General features: G+C 53.6%; 2 protein-coding genes and 1 pseudogene across 11 annotated transcripts in view; 1 reads left to right on the top strand and 2 right to left on the bottom strand.

Annotated features, from left to right (window-relative positions):
- The window catches only part of CPAMD8 (C3 and PZP like alpha-2-macroglobulin domain containing 8), a 77391-nt gene extending 65073 nt beyond the window's left edge, over window positions 1-12318 (bottom strand). For 6 of the 10 annotated variants that reach the window (XR_003233635.2, XM_025989696.2, XM_025989697.2 and 3 more), the window contains exons 1-8: window positions 12087-12318; window positions 7197-7348; window positions 5323-5345; window positions 3291-3456; window positions 3161-3213; window positions 2849-2866; window positions 2380-2434; window positions 165-278 (exon numbers count right to left, since the gene is read on the bottom strand). Coding sequence is in view for 9 of the 10 variants with exons in the window: in XM_025989696.2 (XP_025845481.2) it covers window positions 165-278; window positions 2380-2434; window positions 2849-2866; window positions 3161-3213; window positions 3291-3456; window positions 5323-5345; window positions 7197-7348; window positions 12087-12316 (811 nt within the window). In the remaining variant the exon portion in view is untranslated. Of the gene's footprint in view, window positions 1-164; window positions 279-2379; window positions 2435-2848; window positions 2867-3137; window positions 3214-3290; window positions 3457-5322; window positions 5346-7196; window positions 7349-11793 lie in introns of all 10 variants that reach the window. The other 4 variants (XM_072721286.1, XM_025989699.2, XM_072721288.1 and 1 more) reach the window with 4 other exon arrangements.
- A 4250-nt stretch (window positions 12319-16568) lies between these two features.
- LOC140594017 (ubiquitin-like FUBI-ribosomal protein eS30 fusion protein) lies at window positions 16569-17219 on the bottom strand (annotated as a pseudogene).
- Window positions 17220-17929: 710 nt separating this feature from the next.
- On the top strand, window positions 17930-18221 carry PPDPF (pancreatic progenitor cell differentiation and proliferation factor). The gene is given in 2 exon segments (XM_072722131.1): window positions 17930-18062; window positions 18100-18221. Coding segments are annotated over 2 exon segments (255 nt in total).
- The last annotated feature ends 847 nt before the right edge of the window (window positions 18222-19068 follow it).

Raw genomic sequence — 19068 nt, 5'->3', positions numbered from 1 at the left:
CTCTTTTGAGTTCCTTTAAGAAGGAAATGACAAAGTGCTCACTCAGCTCTCTGCACTGAGCCCCAGTGAATGGGGCTGCTGCCACCTCCCCATCATCAGTCATCACCGGGTCTGTGGTCTCTCCCAGACATGAAATCCTAAAATCCTAAGATTCTCCAACTTACCATACTTCTGAACTTCGAAGGACTTGTTGTAGACGTGCCCTTGCATTTCGACAAAAATGAACCATTCTCCCAGCACGGGCTGATCAGACAGGGGGAAGGTCATGTTGGCCACCCCTGTGTGAACAGAGATGACCCGTCATCCTGGAGCAAGAGTCTGTGCAGAGAGCCAGCTGGGCCCGGCGAGGGTGGCAAGGGTGGCAAGGACGGAGCAGAGGCTCTCCTGGGACCTGCACCTCCCCCTGCCCAGAGCAAAACCTCGGGGAAGCCCGACACCAGACCCAGGCTGGTGGAGGGCAGACGGCGCTGTGCAGAACGAGCACTCCTGCAGGCTGAAGGTGAGGCTGCACTTCGGGTTCCTGCGGGAGCCCTGCAGCGACGGGGCCTGCAGTGAGCTGACAAGCCAGGGAGACAGGCCACCAAGCTCATCCGTTGTGCTTCCCACCTGAGTCGTTCCCAACCTTGGCACTGCTGCCATTTGGGCCTGATACTCCGTGGTTGGGGGCTGCCCTGTGCATCGTAGGACACTGAGCAGCATTGCTGGCCTGCACCCACTCGATGCCAATAGCTCCTCCCCCCCAAGTCATGGCAACCCCAAATAGTCCCACCTAAGTCCCCTGGGAGCAGAATCCATCCCCCTGCCCACCGTATGCTAACCGCTGCCCAAACTGAGCAAGGATTCTGAACAGGCTTCAAGACAGAGCACCCACCGCTCTCTCTGCAAACGGACCCCATGAAATGCCACCAGCTTCAGGCAGAGGAGGCAGCTTTTGCTTTGGGTCAGTTCCTTGGAACCCTGACTGGAGCTGTTTTCATGCTGGGAGGAGAGTGGGGATTTTCCACAAGCCTCCAGGGGAGGAATCTGAATGAATGGGTGCAGGGACTCCAAACAGCACCTGGGGATCTTTAACTCCTGCGTGGGACTTGCTCTGCCTGTCCCCAACAGTGACACTGTGAGAGCAGCTTAGTGAGACCCTGGGGAAAACCCAGAGACTACAAAAGCCCCCACAGCTTCTCTCCATCACTTTGGAATTGGAAAATACGACAGCAAAAGGTCTCTTTCTTCACATATTCAAAGCCTTTGACAGTCAGAGGACGTTAGGGGGTGTATGTCACCAACATGCATTTTCTATGGGGCCTCATTAGCCCATGGCCAGCATGGCCAGGAACCCTACCCCAAAGGATGGGCACAAAATCGCACTACTTGAGAACCCCAGGTCTACACATACTGCAAGGACTTTTTAAAATGGAAGGCTAGTCATTGTCTTCCTCTTTGTTCTACAGATCAAGTCCATACATAGCCCTGCAGCACAAGAGGCCCCTGGTCTCACTGTTGCTTTATTGTCAGCACTCCTGACAGCTGGGGCCTCTCTCCTATGCCCAGCCTCACTCTCCCCGCCATCCACTGGGCCTCTCATGCTGGGCCTGTCTGGAACATGTTCCCTGGCCCCTCGCTTTGCCTAGCTAACCTCTGCTCCTTCTTCATTTTGTTGCTGAAAAGGCTTTTCCTCCAGGCAGCTTTCTAGGATTGTCTCTGCTGTCCCCGGCTGGGCAAGAACCCTGTCTTTGCCCTCTCTGAGGTTGCACTCATCATGACTCATCGTAGCAGATGCTATCACATGTTTTAATGTCTGTTTCCTCCACTGGGCAGAAATGTCAGCATCTACTTCAGTGCCCAGCAGATATCTACTACTAGGAAGATAGAGAGTTAGTGAGAGGGAGGGAAGGGGCCCGATGGGGAGGGTGGATAGAGGAAAGCAGGCTGAGTGCCAGGCGAGGTGGGATGGGTCAGCAAGGGAGTCAGAGAGGCCCACCCTCGGCTCCAACACAGCCCCAGGCTCGGAACTCAAGGAAGGAGAGTCACGCAAACCCTGTCGCTGCTTGTCAGCCCCGAGCATCTCAGAATCGGGAAGAGGGCTCCAGGCGAGACCAGGGACCTGGAGCCCCCAAAGGAATGATGATGTAGAAGACGTACAGTGGGAGGGAGATGGGGGGTGCCAACAAACAAGATCCTGATGTTCCCAACAGGCCTGACGTTATGTGCAAGAGCCCTGGCTGGATGCTGGGACCAGAGAAACATGGGTGGGGATGCAATGCTGCAGGGAAGGGGTATACTCAGAGCAAATTCTGTTTTCCTGGAAGATCTACTGCATTGGTCACCCAAAGGGGCAGCCCCCAAACTGCAGAGGAAAGAAGGGGAAGGGGGGAAGAGACTCACCGCAGCAGAGTGGCTCCAGGTGTCGCCACTCTGTCATCCTCGAGCCCCTGGGGTCCTGAGGGGACAAACATCCATAGGCAACTGAGGGCAGTCTGGCACATGTGTGCCCAGCACATGTGTGTATGTTCTGAGCTCCCCGTCTAGGGTGGGACAAGCATGGAGGGCAGGTCCCCAGACTAGCCATTTACACGGGAGCAATGAAACCCTGGTGTGCAGAAGGGACTGGTCTGAGGATAACAGGGACAAAAGGAGCCCGATCTCCTCATTTAGAGAGCTGTGTGCAAATCAACAGAGACAGACAGACACACACGTAGCCCATCCCAGGGAGGATCTGGACCCCAAGACAGACCCGGTCCCAGCCTTGTTAGGCACTGGGACAGGCAGGATCTACCTCGGCAGTCGACCAGGTCGGCAGAGAACAGGCTAACCGGCCCCCGAGGCAGAGCGGAGGGGGTTACACGCCACTCACCAGAATGTAGGCTTCCAGCTGCAACACAGACAGGCAGGCAGTGAGCACACGGCCCCGCAGGCCCCCAGCCCCCTGAGCACGCTGCTACTCGCTCACCGTGCTTTGGCCTCCCTCTGTCCCACGGACCCCGCCCTGGCTCCCCAGGGTACTCGGAGCCACCGGACAAAACCGAGAACGGAGGTAGCAACTGGAAGGCTGGGATGGGGGGTGCGGGGGAGTGACGGAGAAAGACCAGTTGCTGGTGGCTCCCCTGGCCAGGGCGTCCCAGGGGCAGGTGTGTTCCAGGCACAGGGTTTTAGAAGCTGATCTCACCTTCTCGCTGACAGGCCTCAGGTCTGGGGTGACCGTGAAGATCCTGATGAGCACTGGAGGGGAAGGAGACAGTCATGTGCGGTGGCCCAGGCTGGGGCCAGCCCTCCCCCAACTCCCAAGAGCTGCCCACCTCGGTGTTGGGGCTTGTACACCGGCTTGTCAGTCTGGATGAACACAGAGGCGCCCCGGCTGTCCACGGTCACGGAGGTCTGGTTGTGGAAGAGGGGGCCCTCCTCTGCCTGCTGGCTGCGGCCCCACACCTGCAGGAGGGCCTGGCCCCGGAGGCCCGTGGGCACCTGCAGGCAGAGCGCAGAGCTTTGCGAACGACAGAGTGTGTCTCAGCGTTGGTACCACTGACACTTAGGACTGGATCATTCTTTGCAGTGGGGGCCACTCTGTCATTGCAGGTCGTTGGGCAGCATCTCTGGCCTCCGCCCACCAGATGCCAGTAGGAACCCCCACCACCAGTTATGGCAACCAGAAATGTCTCCAGCCACTGCCAGGGTTTCCTGAGGGACCAGAATCACCACGTTCCCAAGTGGAGAATTGCTAATCAGGAGCTATTCTAAGAGTTAAGGATCCCCAGGCCTTTTATGGAGTCTCTAGTCTACATTTTTTAAAATAGGTTTTATTTATTTATTCATGAGATACAGAGAGAGGCAGAGACACAGACAGAGGGAGAAGCAGGCTCCCCGTGGGGAGCCCGATGCAGGACTCGATCCCAGGACCCAGGGATCACCACCCGAGCCAAAGGCAGGTGCTCAACCACTGAGCCACCAGGTGTCCCTGGAGTCTCTAGATAGTCTGAAGATCCCCTGGCCCCCTCTCCTAGAATTATATAGCCCTTCATTGGTCTCTTATACAAATCCACAGCACCGACCCTGTGAAGAGTGCTTTCTGAGATGCAGTGGCCAGGGATCATGCATAATCTTTCTTTTTTTTAAGATTTATTTATTTATTTATTCATGACAGACACAGAGAGAGGCAGAGACAGAGGCAGAGGAAGAAGCGGGAGTCCCTCCTCGCAGGGAGCCCGATATGGGACTCGATCCCAGGACCCCGGAATCACGCCCTGAGCCGAAGGCAGCCACCTAACCGCTGAGCCACCCAGGCGTCCCAATCGTGCATAATCTTAACCCTTGTCCAGAGCAACCCTGCCTTCTGATTCACTAGAAAGCTGATCTGCCCAAAGGACAGCTATGGGGACTTTATCAAGGGCTTCCCAACTACTGACATCTGGGGCTGGCTCTCTCTTGGTCATGGAGACTGTCCTGAGCACTGCAGGGGTGCTGAGCACCCAGTAGGTGCCCTCCCCAGTTGTGACAACCAAAAAGGTCTCCAGACACTGCCCAATGTCCTGGGGCCGGAGGTGGGGGAGAGGGTAAACATCCCCACCAGGTGGGAACTGCTGTCATAGAGAAAAGGTTCTACCACTGTCAATAAGGCAGGCATTGGGAATGCTAAGACATCTCTGGGGCACCTGGGTGGCTCAGTCAGTTAAGCATCTGCTCTCAGCTGAGGTCATGATCCCAGGGTCCTGGGATCGAGCCCCACATCAGGCTTCCTGCTCACTGGGGAGCCTGCTTCTCCCTCTCCCTCTGTGCCCCCCGCATGCATGCCCTCTCTCAAATAAATAAATAAAATATTTTTAAAAAATAAAATAATGCTAATACATCTTTATGCACAAAGATGCTTACAACTTTTGGATTACATTATCAAAACCCTGAAAGCAGTCTTTAAAAAAGAAATCTAACCATGTACAAGGTGGAAGGGGTTAGTAGATTAATACATAAAAGAGATGTGCTGGATGCTCTTACCAATAGAAGGCAAATTACAATTATAGATATTTGAATACAGGGAAGTATGTTTATACAGCGCTAAGAGAAAACAGCAGGAAGCACCAGGGGGTCTACCCTTTAACTGCAGCTATGAAAGAAATGTCTCTAAGTGGATGAGGATTTACAGGCAAACACAAAAGTGAAAGGTACGGGGGATGGGATCACGGGTGAGTTTTCTCCTCTTCTCAATTTTTTCTTCATTATTCATTGTTGACATTACCGTTAATGATTTTTCTCACCATGCATGAAACTTCTCGTGTTCCATTCCAAATCAATTATTTCCAAGGTGGGGGTTCATTAAGATGTTAAAAATTCATAGCTTACCTTGAGTTTGATTGTTCCTTTATCTAAAAAATAAAAATTAGATGAAAACAGTTAAATTGGGAGCTGGGTTTGCCTGCCTCCCTGAGCTGCAGCCTTACAACTAGGAGCCTTCTCAAACCCAGAGGGATTGTCTGTGGACAAACACACATACCGGGTCATGCTGGTCTGACCTGGGATTGGGAAAAGTGAGAGGTTTCCTCCAAGCTGGCGGGCGAGAGCTTGAAGGCCAGAGGGGATGGACAAAAGCCAAGCTATTCAGGGGAAAATTGGCCAGCCTGGATACTTAATTGATGTCATCCCAACCCCTGCCCAAGGTAAGCTGTGAGGAGAGCAAAGAGAAAACTCTCCAGGGGAGTGGAACAAGAAGGGTAGAGGGAAAAAAGAGGAGACTGAGGTCCCCAGTGGACTTCCCTCCAGTAGATGTGTTTTCCCATCACCTCTCTCTTTACTCAAGCTGAATCATTTACCACTCTGACACCTGTCCAGGCTTTCTAGCACTTAATTTAGCATCTACTGTTTTGCCTCCCAGTATCCATTCCCCATTTTCTACTAGCAGAACCCCAATTTCCTTGGGGGAACGACCTGCCCAGCTCTCAGTTGAGGTTTGCTGCGGTTCCGCCCATCTCTCTTGAGGCTCAGGGCAAATCTACATAGGTCTTCCCACAGTCACAGTGATGGACTCAGAGTTGAGCACATGACCCCAAATGGGCCAATCGGCATAGGCCTCCCCACCCCGGTCAGAGGGGTTGGGTCAGGATTGATTGATTGATTGATTGAGCACATGACCCAAGATAGGCCAATCAGAGAGAACACTGGGATATTTCTCAGCGGTCTCGCGTACCTGTCACACTCTCGGCTTTGGGGAGACACAGACCCACCCAGAAGTGGGGCTGGGAGACAGCCAGTGATGCCAGTGGACTTTCCTAGTTATGACAGCCCATAAACACTCTGTTGCTGAAGCCAACCTGATCTGGGTTTCAGGGTGGCCCACAGAGCCAGGACTTCACTCCTGCCTACCCTAGCCCTCTCCTGGTTTCCACTCCAGGCCAGCCTCTCCCTCATCTCCCCAGGGGATAGGTGCTACCTTGCTGGCCTTAGAGCCCTGACATCGTCTCTCTGTGTCTCCTGTGGCCAAATCACACTGTATGTGAGAAATAAGGTGTCCGCCCTGCTGGACTCCAGGCCTTGAGGCAGCTCCCTACTCTCACACCTTTGTCCAGGAGGCCCACACTGCTGTTATCTGCAGTTTACCAAGGACAGCAGGGCAGAGGCTGGCCAGGGGCCTGAGCCCAACTCAGTGACAGTCTGGCTGGAAGCTGGGGGCTGGATCTAGCACCACAGGTGTCCTAGAAGCTCAATAAAAGGTCTGAAGTGGTCATGAGAGTCCCTCTGGACCCCGGTCCCACCTCTAGCCAGAAGAAGGCCTGACTCCATCCAGATATGCCCCCAGAGAACCTGGGCTGTGGGAGCACCTGGGTGGCTCAGTGGTTGAGTGTCTTCTTTTGGCTCAGGTCATGATCCCAGGGTCCTGGGATCAAGTTCTGTATCAGGCTCTCCATGGGGAGCCTGCTTCTCCCTCTGCCTATGTTTCTGCCTCTCTCTGTGTCTCATGAATAATTTTTTTAATCTTAAAAAAATAAAAGAAAAAAATAGAACCTGGGCTACAGAGGAACAATGCACTCTGATTTCCTAGACGGGGCAGGTGGCTGCCCCTCCTGGGTCTCAATATCCCCATCTGAAAAGTGGGGAGAAGGCAGTCTGCTCTCCCTGCCCTGATAGGAGGTGAGATGGGAAAGAAGCAAAGCAATGCCCACACTGCCTGAGCCCCGAAGGCCACTCTACAGAGGGAGAGGAAGCCCTGGTCAGGGACCTACCCAGGATGGCTCCCTGGCTCCATGCCACTGCCTCGCCCTGGGCCACCAGCTGAGCCTGGACCATGACTTCCCGAGGGGAGTTAAAGATGGTCACGCTGATGACTTCCTCCACTCCGGAGCGGAAGACAGAGGGCGCAGCAATCAAATAGGGCCTGTCAGAGAGGAGAACCTCAGTGAAGTCCGAAGGCTGTCTGACCCCCAGCTCCCGCCGGCCTCCCTGTAGCTCTGGCTGGGTCACAGTACTCCCTGCATTGGCTTCCACCTACACCTGACCACACCATGATGACACTGTCATTTTATGTATCTGTGTCCCCCACTGACCTGTGAGCTCCTTGAGACCATGGGCTGGCTTATTGATCTCTGAAGCCTCCTGATGAGGTAAACCTGGCCTCTCTGGATCTAGCCGGCACCACACCCCCTTCCAATGTCTGCATTCTGGCCTCTGGCCTTTTCAGTCATCTTATTCTGCCACAGGACCTTTGTGCGTGCTGCACCAACACTGTGAAATACTCTCCTGAGTTACTGGCAGGATCCCACTTCATCCTCAGAGCCACCCTGTGACAAGTGCTAAAAGCCATTTACTGAGTCAGAAATTAGAGCCCTAGAAAAGCCAAGTCATGGGGCACTTGGGTGGCTCAATCAGCTGAGCATCTGCCTTTGGCTCAGGTCATGATCACCGGGTCCTGGGATCAGGCCCTGAGGCGGGCTCCCTGCTCCATGGGGAATCTGCTACTCCCTCTCCTTCTCCCCTCCCCCTATTTGTGCTTGCTTTGTCTCCCTCTCTCTCTGTCAAATAAATAAATAAAATTAGAAAGAAGAAAGAAAGAAAAGAAAGAAAGAAAGAGAAAGTAAGAAAGAAAGAAAGAAAGAAAGAAAGAAAGAAAGAAAGAAAGAAAGAAAGAAAGAAAGGCAGGCCAAGTCATGTGCCTGTGCCAAGAGACCAGGATTCAGACCCAGGCAGCCAGACTCCAGAACCCAGTGGAAAGAAACAAAGAGCTTCCTGCAGCATTAATTTTAAGAACAAAAACCCTGAAAATAAACTAAATTGGGATCCCTGGGTGGCGCAGCGGTTTAGCGCCTGCCTTTGGCCCAGGGCGCGATCCTGGAGACCCGGGATCGAATCCCACGTCGGGCTCCCAGTGCATGGAGCCTGCTTCTCCCTCTGCCTGTGTCTCTGACTCTCTCTCTCTCTCTCTCTGTGTGACTATCATAAATAAATAAAAATTTAAAAATAAATAAATAAACTAAATGGCCCGACACTGAAAAAGCTCTGTGAACAATGGAACCAAAACAGGTTTCTCTTCCTGAAAATCCTCAGCTTCATGAACTGTGAAGATACTCCTGGAGTGTAGAGAACATTATCTTCCTTTGCAGATGGGAAAGCTGTCACTCCAGAAGAAGGAACATGCCGTGGATCAGACAGGAGAGAGCCTTGGGGCACCCTTAGGGCATCCAACTTGAGGCACAGATCCTCCCCCCTGAGCTCCTGCCTCTGGTATTCTACAACCTTCCACAGATAATCAGAAAGTCTCATTCATCTTCACCCACAAAAACTGCTCACAAGGCAACAGCAAGTGCTGAGAGCTCAGACAGCAAAGGTAGCACAAATCCAACCCTGCAGACCTATAGGCACCAGAAGGAAACAGGTGAAAGGGAAAACCCTAGGCCAGGCAAGGAAATTAGGAGAGATTTTTATCTCTCAGAATCCTCTCTGGGACAACCGGACGTCCACAGACACGGAGATGAATTTAGATCCCGGACTGAACACCATATGCTGAGATGAACTCAAACTGGGTCAGAGATCTAAATGTAAAACTATAGGGGCGCCTGGGTGGCTCAGCTGGTTAAGCATGTCTGCCTTGGGCTCAGGTCATGATCCCGGAGTCCTGGGATCAAGTCCCACATCGGTCTCCCTGCTTGGTGGGAAGCCTGCTTTTCCCTCTGCTCTCCTCACTCGTGCTCTCTCTCACTATTTCTGTTGCTATCTCTGTCTCTCTCGCTCTCAAATAAATAATTTTTTTATTTTAAAGATTTATTTATTTATTCAAGATAGACACAGAGAGAGAGAGAGAGAGAGAGAGAGAGAGAGGCAGAGACACAGGCAGAGGGAGAAGCAGGCCCCATGCAGGGAGCCCGACGCGGGACTCGATCCTGGGACTCGAGGATTGCGCTCTGGGCCAAAGGCAGGCGCCAAATCGCTGAGCCACCCAGGGATCCCCAAATAAAATTAAAAAAAAATAAAATAAAATAAATGTAAAACTATTAAAAAAAAAAAAACACCAGAAGGACACAGGAGAAAGGCTTTGTGAACTTGGGTTAAAGCAAAGATTTCATGCAAAAGATCCCAAAAGCATTATCCATCAAAGAAATCATTGATAAACTGGACTTTATTAAAACTTCATGAAAAATGGGGCATTTCAAAAGACACAGTGGCTTCCTGTTGAGTCCTGTCCGGCCGCAGCACCGACCCTGGAAGCCTGCCGTGCTCTGTCCAGCTTGAACAGTGGCCAGAGTTCACGCGCTCTGGGTTCCTACGTGGACTGTCCTACTTCAGGACAGACCGGAGCCTGCAAGGACCTCAGGACATACGATGACTTACTATGTATCTCCAGCACTGATGAGAATGTGCCAAGACCCGAGTTTTATAGGTACACAGCCCAGATCCAGCAATGACCAGAACCAGTAATGACCCTGGGAGTCCAATGTTCTGTCCGACTCCAGCACCAACAATCACTCGCAATGACCAGGTTCCTGTGTGCAGCATCTGGCCTCAGCAGTTCACACAGCGTGCAGTGATCCTGGGTGCGTAACTGTGCTGATCCTGGGTAAGCATCATCGCCCTAGGGACATGCTGTGTATTATCTAATTCCAACACCAACCCGGGGGTGCAATGACTCCAGCTTCCTATGTGTCCTGCCTGCTGCAGGGGGACCTCAACCTCTTCTAGGAATAACCTTTCCATCTAGCTCCCAGAGGACCCCCAGCACATGCAGACTGGGGAAGAGTATTTGGGGAATAGACAAATCCATATGTTCATTTTCCTTAGTCTCCTCTTAAAGCCCTCATCCAGATCTGAGTTAGATTTTTCACCCAAGGGACCTAGAGAACCAACAGAACCAAATTAACTCTCCCTGAGGTTCATGAGTTGCAGCTGTTGGGATGCTTGCTGGCTAAGCATTGTTGACCTGATGCACCCCCTTGGCATCACAACTGACACTGCTTCTCATCCTATGGTCTCAGCAGGTCCCGGCCTGGAAAAGGTGGTGTTTGGTAAAAAGCAGACAGTCTTGGTCTTACTACAATGTGCAAATCCATGCTGCTTTCTGGGGTCAGGGATTCCTCATGCAAAAATCACATGGGTCTGGGAACCTGGATGGCTCAGCCCATTAAGCAAGCATCTGCCTTTGGCTCAGGTCATGATCCCAGGGTTCTGGGACTGAGCCCCGCAATGGGTTTCCTACTTAGAAAGGAGTCTGCTTCTCCTTCTCCCCCACCCCTGCACCCTTGCTCATGTGTGTGCACTCTCTCTCTTTCAAATAAATAAATAACATATTTTAAAAATAAATTTAAATAAATAAATAAATAAATGAAATATTTTTTTAAAAATCACATGGTCACAGAAGTGGGTACCAGGGCTATTCCTAAAACAGGATCCCTCCACTGGGTGGACCATGGCCCTGGCTTAGAGGTTAACTAATCTAGAACCTGGGTCAGTAATTTTGCAACTTCACTTCCTAGTGTGTGTCTTCCAGCACAGGGATTCCATGTCCCTCGACAGAAGGATGACTTTATTAGCCAGAGGCAAATGCTCCTGAAAACCCTTCGAAACTCTGCAACCCAGAGTTGCAGTTCCACCCAACTCTGAACTTGGTCCTTATAAAGCAGGGTCTCTAATTTAGGGCCGGGTCAAGCTTTGTGGTGAAGGTGGACCTGCACATGGCAAAACGTTTCTTCTGCAGCAACTCTGGCCTCCACTCGGTAGATTCCAGCAGCATTGCCTCTCCCTAGATGTGAGCCAAAAATGCCCCCCGCTAAAATTGCCAAATGACCCCCAGGGAAACAAAAATCGGTCCCCCCTGGCTGAAAACCTCTATTTTAAGGAGTGCCTGCTTTGAAACACCGGGGACAAAAATTTGCTGAATTCCAATTTCACAAGGGCCCAGGAGAGGTAAATCCCATGGCTCAAGTATGGCGCAGTATGGTGTCTTCCTTTTCCAAAGGAGCCGTGGCTGGAAGAGACACCACCCACCAAGTCCCATGCTTGACCTGTTTTCTGGGAACTCCTAAGCAAGCACGGCTTGAACAAACCACCTCATAAAAGCTGAAGCTTGGGCAGCTCCAGGTGGCCTCCCTGAGCCACAGCCTCCAGGGCTCACCCCAACTCCAGGTCTGGAAATATTCCCCATGAAGCCAACTCACGGGAAATTCTCCTTAGGAGCTAGTTAATTCACCTCCTCGCTGTGTCGACCCACCAGAGGCTCCGCAGGCAAACTTCAAGAAAAATGTGGAAGCAAAACAAGCACTTCCTCCCGGCCACCACGCCCTCCCAGGGAGATGGGCCGGCAGGTCTCTCCCGCGTCCCAGCCAAGACACGCACCTCACCTCCGTGCCACCGACAGCCTGAAGTCACCACCCACGACGACAGCCCCGTGCACCCCGGGGGAAGGCGGGGGGGGGCGCGGCCTGGCAGCCTGGTCTGGGAACCCCTCCGGGTGGCCACGTCGGAGGGCTCGGGGCCCCCTTCCCCCGACCCCGGGAGCCGGGCGCCAGACTCTAGGTCCCGCCCGGTGCGGAGGCTGTGCCGCCTCGAACGGGTCGCTGCACCTCTCTGACCCAGTCCCGGGCCCCCCCAGAGGACGGCCTCCTCCTCCGTCGCCCGCCGCAACTCACGGGGCCTGGGGCGCAGCGCTCACGCCGTCCCGCGGCGACCGCAGCACAAGCAGGAGGCGCAGCAGCGGGCAGAGCAGGGCGCCCCGCATTTTTCGGCTCCGCGGGGGCGCCGCGCCCAGGGAGGGGGCCGGGCCGGGGCTGGGCCGGGGCCGGGGTCCGAGCGCCGCGGCGCCCCCTGCGCCGCCGGGGGCCCTTTGTTCGCAGCCCCCGCGCCGTGCGCACGGCGCCATGCGCCCCGCTCCGCCGCTGGCCGAGCTGGGGCAGCCCCGGACCAGCCCCCTCCCCGGACCCGCCTCGGCCCCGCCCCCAGCTCGCCCCGCCCCCCGCCCCCCGCCCCGCGCCCCGCGCGGGTCCCCCGACTCGCCGCCTCCGCCGCCTCCACCGCCTCCGCCGCGCCCCCTGCCCGGACCCCGCGGCGGCTCACCCCCAGACCCTCGGACCCGACAGGGCCCCTATTCCCCCCGCCCCGCCCCCTCCCTGCCCGGCCGCCCGCCCCCGCTCCCTCCCCGGGACTCCTCCCCCTGCCAGGACTCTCTCCGGACTTGCCCCGCCCCCTGCCCGGACCTGACCCCCAGGCCAGGTCCACGTCCTCCTTCCTCGGATCCGGATCCGAACGGTCCTTTCCTGCCCCCCGCATCGCCCCCGCTCCCCTTTCCTGGGGTCTCATCCTCCTGGGACCCGCCTCCCCTGCCTCCTCCTGGATCGCCCCCCCACCCCCGCAAGGCCCCCTCCTCCGACCCGACCTGCCCAGGCCTCCCCCGGCGACCTGTGCGGTGTACGCGCGTCCTCAGGAGCAAAGCCCGTTGGGGAGACAGGCTGGCCACGGGGTGAACCTTCCAGATGCGCAAGTGTCCCCCGGTGCCTGACTGCTGGCCCTCACTTCTACCCTCGCAGCACCCACCCCTGCCGCTGTCCACAGGTCCGCTGAGCCAGGCCCTCCCCTCTGTGGGCCTCCTTTCCCCTCTGGCCTACAGCAGGGTAGGGCCAGCACCCCTTACTCTCCTGCCCCTCAGAGTGTCCCCAACTGAGCAATAGCCCATAGGTTGGGGGGCACACCTCCTTCTTTATCATGTTCAAGTCCTGTCCCCCTCCTCCCAGCATCACCCCCACCCTCAACTGGCACCGTTTCCCCCTCTAAGAGGACCAGTCCAGCTACAGGGGTCCTCCTAAAACTACTGCTGACCACTCTCCCCTCCTGCCCCAAATCTTTGGGGATCCCTGTTCTTTGGGACCAAGTCCAAACTCCAGGCTGCCCCGAGGCCACCCTGATGGCTCAGTCTCACCCCAGTTCCTCAGATGCTTTGTGTTGACCCCTCAAACTCTGCTCTTTGGCCTTTTCCCTTCGGCTACCCAATTCCACCCAATTCTGCTCCTCCCAGAAGCTTCCTCTGAACCCTCCCTGCTCCCAGGCACTGTGGGGCCTCTGGGTGGCCTGCGCACCAGCCCTCTCTTGGCTTTAGGCCAAGCCCTGGGCAGGCAGTGGGGACACAGGGAAGACAGGGCTTGCCCTAGCAGATGCTGGAGAGGCCCCGCAGGAGCCTGGTGGAAGGGGGCAGACGGCAGGCGCCACCGGGGTGCTGAGACCAAGAAGAGGCACAGGCCCCTAAACTCTGTCCTCTCCGGCACCAGGCAGGGCCTTCTGGTATCACCCTCCTGATGTGGGTCTGTCCTGTCCAGCCCGCAACGCCTCCTCCTGCTCTTCTGTAAATGGGTCCCACTCTCCAGCCTTGAAGCCAGCCTCCTGCCCCCTCCTGCCCCTCCCTTTGTCCCCTCCTCCACTGGGCTCCAGCCACACTGGCTTCCATGAAATCACGGACCACCACCTGCCACCCACCAAAGGCCTGTGAGTTCCCTGCTGTCACTATATGTATGCCCCCCCACTCGGCAGAAGAGGCTGTTTCCCACCTCTGTAACCCCACCAGTTATACCCCACCAGTCCCCGGCCTAGCAAGGCTCCCCTCCTTGTCTTTCAAACAAGCCAATCACATCCTCCCCTGGGAACCAAGGACCCCCTCACCCTCCTGTTACTGGAAAGTCTGCCTCCCACAGCATCTGGGGGTTCACTCCCCTCCCAAATGCAACCTCCACGTGCGTGGTCTTGCGTGGCGAGCTGGGTCCTCTTCCAACCCAGGGTTGTGAGTTTATGTGACGAGCTGCTGTCTGTCCATCTCACCAGACTGGTGTTGGGTGTTGTGTGTTTGGCCATCTCAAATTGTTTGATGCAGGGGATCCCTCCTTCACTAATGGGGTGAATAATAGACACCACCATGCCCTCATCACCCAGTTTGATGTTCTGGTGCCCAACACGAGAGCAATGATCGTTTTATCCCAGGAGCCCTTGCTTCCCGTCTGTCTCCCCAGAGATATAAGCCCCATTTGCTGCTGGACACCTGGCCCCAGACACGTGGGCGCTCAGTACACATGTGCCGATGTCCTCACCAGCCCCCTGAGCTGCAGCGGGGCCCTGGGGGAAAGCCAGGTGATCCATTTCTAGGAAACGTGTGAGCCCTCGTTTCGCAGGGCCATCGCTAAAAGCTGAGTTGTACAAACTTGCAATTAAATCCATGATATTAAAAATAAAAGTTGCAAGTACTCAAAAGTTATCACTTCCTCATTTCACTGCATCTCACTATTCTCTGTGCTCCTGAGGATACCCCTGACTCTTGTATCTGATGGTGAAAAAACTGTAATACTACACATCCCTCCCCACATCACATTTAGTGACTTCCTGCTGGTAGCCTCAAACTGCTGGGGGATGAGGAGTTGGGGGGGGGAGCCCCATCCATTGTGCTCTAATTTGCTTTGAAAGCACAAATTTGTTCCAACATGATGGAGACCTCAGAGATGGATTTGAGCATAATGTGATCGAATGTGGTGGTGCTTATGCAGGGTTTTTTCAGGGGCAAAGCTGGAGGAATGCAGAAAACTGTACCCGGCTGACCCGAGTTGCATGTGAATATACAACAACCCCCCTACCCCCCACCACACACGCCCCTCAACATCTACACACTCCCTCAGCTGTTAGGAGCTACCACGACAGACCCTATCTGGAAACCTGGCTACAGCCTTCCCACACCACGACCACCTGTGAACCTCAGGTCCCTTCTAAAGGTCAAGTATTTGCTGTAGTATTCACATCACTCTAAGCCACTTTACATGTGTGCAGCAGTGCTACCGCTTTCAGTAGGAGCCGGTCTTTTTTTTTTTTTTTTTTTTTTAATGTGTCAATGACACAGTTTTTAAGTTGTGGCCTGACCCTGTTTTCCCATAAGCCCTGTGGTTGGTGCGAATTTGCAGAGTGTGGTCATTTTTAGGAATGTCACGTCAAGGCAGAACTGGCTGGGTTGGTCCCACCAGGAGTTTGTTTTGTTTTGTTTTAAGATTTTGTTTATTTATCCATGAGAAAGACAGAGAGAGGCAGAGACACAGGCAGAGGGAGAAGCAGGCTCCCTGTGGGGAGTCCGATATGGGACTCCGTCTCAGGACCCTGGGATCATGACCTGAGCTGAAGGTAGCTGCTCAACCACTGAGCCACCCAGGTGCCCCCCACTGGGAGATTGTTAAACATCTCTTAGCGTGCCAGTGATGAGTTGCATAGGGGGCCAGGTCTGGGTGGGCGGATGAGGGATGTGGTCCTATTGTTGAGAAGCATTTTGTTCTTCCGTGGAGCCAGTCAATTCCTAGACATTCTGAGGGGTCAGAGTCTGGTCTTGGCACTGGAAGACAGATGTGCAGACTCATCGCCTGCAAGGTACAGGTGTTTAGCACAGCACGGCAGGGACCCCAAAGCCAGAGCTGGAACAGGGCATGCCTGTGTGCAGGAGCAGTGGTGGGGCATGTTGTTCACTGCCTGGAAGGGCACAGCAGTGACATTACTTGGGGAGCCACTGGCCATACTAACAAAAACGTAACTGCATCTAACCTCTGATCCTACTGGAAGGACACAGATGCCAAGGTGCTCCAGTCATTCACAGCAGCCTTGTTAGGAGCAGTGAATAACCAGGAGCCGCCTATGTGTTCATCCAGGGGATGAGGGATAAATTGATGATGGAAGGAGGTACCACGTTCATAGGACAAGAGGGAAACAGCAGCCAGGGAAAGGGTACAGGAAGGCATTTTCAACAAGAGCTGAGCATTTTCACTTCCTGTTGTCTGGGGGGTAGAGGGGTTCAGACTAGGTAGGGAGATTTCCTGCACCTCCTGCCCTCTGTACCCAGAGATGTGAGGACCAGGGGTGCTGGCTCTGCAGAGGATCAGAGATCTCTCCCCACTGCCAGTGTGAGCCCACTCCCAAGTCTTGGGGTTTAGAGTAGGCCGTGAGGGGGGCTCTTCAGCCAGCCTCACCTGATCTCAGCAAAGAAAATTGGCAGGAGGGCTTCTTGATTTTCCCCAAACCCAGGGGATCCTGGGAGCGAACTCTAATAGCGTCTTTTTTGACTGCATTAAGTGGCTTTCTTGGGAAAAGCCAGGATTACGATGGACTTAAGAGTTGGCATTGGAGCCCTTCTTACCAAAGGTGGGCACAACGTTGCTGGTTGTACCGCATCCACCACTTAGCTCGGCCTGTCTTCCTCTTTTTCTCCTGTTTGGCCAGCTGGGGAGTCTGCCCTCTTACTCTCCCAGCAGGGGCCAGGGAACCATGCAGCCAGCTACTTCCAGGGTGGTCAGAGCCTCCACTCCACACTGACCCAGGGTAGCCTCAGCCTCCAGGGGCATGCCTGTCAGGAGCACCACTTGATTCCCTGGAGCGATGGCCTCCTGTGAGGCTACAAGAACCTCAATCTGGGTGACTGGCCCCTGGCCACTCACTTAGAAGGTGTGTAGCTCCTGGGCAGGTACAAAGAGCTGCGTGTTGGCAACTGAACCAGAGCCACTGCAGCCACTATAGCAAAGATGGAGTCAAGGTCATGCTCATCCTCACCACCTGCTGCGTGCCCCAACCTCAGTATCTTCTCCAGGATTCCCAGGTGTTTAGAAAAGACACCCAAGGAGAGTGGGTGGGAGAAGCTGTTCAGAAGCAAGGTGCAAGGGCTGCTGGGAATCTCCATGGACAAGGGAAGCACCTTCCAAGGCACCTTCACAGATCAGGAAAAATCCAGGCCGAGATCTGCCCAGCACTCTCCCTTTGCCCATGGCGAAGAGTGAACATTCACTCTCCCCAGGAACAACCAAAATGTTTGGAAGGGTGTGTGTGTGTGTGTGTGTGTGTGTGTGTGTGTGTGTACACGTGCACACACACACACACACACATCACACGTGAATTCCAGGCCAGGCAAGGGCATGGGAGGAACAATACTGTATGAGTCTCTTGTGGCTGCTATAACAAATTATCATAAATGGGCGGCTTAAACAATAGGATTTTAGGCAACCCAAAGAGTGGGAGAAAATATGTGTGAATCAGATATCTGATAAAGGATTAATACCCAGGATATATTAAGAGTGTCTGCAGCCCAACAACAATAAAAAGCAAACAACCCAGTTCCAAAATGGGCAAAGGATCTGAATAGATGTGTCTCTAAGGAAGACATACGGATGGCCAACAAGTACATGAAAAGATGCTCAACATCACTAATTATTAGGGAAATGCAAATTAAAACCACAAGATATCACTTCACACCTATTACAATGGTTTCTTGCTGTTTTTTTAAATAGACCATAATAGCCAAGCAGGGGTGTTAACCCCCTGCGCACCCTGTGCCCACTTCCGTCGCGGAGCAGCCTTTAGTGGTCTCCTCTGCAAAAGGGCTCCGTGGCCTAGCATCCCTGTCCTTGCAACCCGTGATCGTGCCCCAAGGTCCATGAGGGGTCACCACCGAGGTTCCCACCAGGTCACAAGAGACAGGATGACAGCCGTCCCCTCCAGCGGCTCAATCGTGACCACCCATAATTATTACCTGTGCCACCTGGTCTCCACTTCCAGTAACAGCTCCTGTGGAAGTTCCGAGGATCCTGGGGAAGGCATCCCTCACCACCCTGGTCTCCTCAAGGCCAACCCGGGTCACTGGTGGGCAAGGTTCTTTTTTAGGAGGTCCACTCTCCCGTTCATGGCTATAGTGTTGGAGTCCCCAGAACCCTTGGGATCTCTCCAGAACTCCAGCAGCAAGATCACCTGTGACTTGGCTCTGGAAGCCATGAGGAAGCAGCCTGGTGGCCAGCCTGGCAAAACCAACACTGAGTCCCCATCCTGAGTGGCCATCATCAGGCTTCAGAAGGCAGCGAGGCTCATCAGAGCCCCTCCCCTCCCCCTAGACCAGGCAGGCTGCAGCAAGCAGAAGCAGTTGAGCTCTTTTATATTAAAACAGCAAAACACCAAAAAAGAAGTTAAGAGAACACCACTCTTTACTATCCAAGCCACAGGCAAGCCTTTCTGACACCCTGGAACCATGTGCCTTGTACCAAGTGGAAAAAAACTCCAAAAAAAAAAAAAAAAAAGAAAAGAAAAGAAAAGCTCCAAGCAACCAGTTTTAAAAATTAATTAATTAAAAATAAATAAATAAATAAATAAATAAATAAATAAATAAATAAATAAACCATAACAAGTTTTGGTGAGGATGTGGAAAAATGTGTGCACTGCTGGTGGGAATTTAAAACGGTGCAGCTGCTGAGGAAAACAGTCTGGTGGTTCCTTGAAAAGCTAAACATAGAATTACCATATGATCCAACAGCTCCATTTTGGGGGCATATACACAAAAGACAGACTGTAAACAGTAAGCAAGCCCCATGTAAGTAAGCATGGGGCTAAATAACGTTTTCGGCAGAGAAAAGACGTGAATTAGGGGGAGCAAGTAAAAATATTTCAAAATTTGAATCTCAGATAAATGACCCAGTAAAAAGTTGTGTTTGGGGTTTTTTTTTAGTATAAGTATATCCCATGCGATATTTGGAACATACTTACACTAAACATAAACGTATTACTTTTTATGTAGGATTCATATTTGACAGGGTGTCCTATTCTTTACATGATGACACTTCATTATCATCT

This window comes from Vulpes vulpes, chromosome 9 (genome assembly GCF_048418805.1).
Source record: "Vulpes vulpes isolate BD-2025 chromosome 9, VulVul3, whole genome shotgun sequence".
Classification (NCBI taxonomy): Eukaryota; Metazoa; Chordata; class Mammalia; order Carnivora; family Canidae; genus Vulpes; species Vulpes vulpes.
This window is presented reverse-complemented; position numbering and strand designations above follow the sequence as displayed.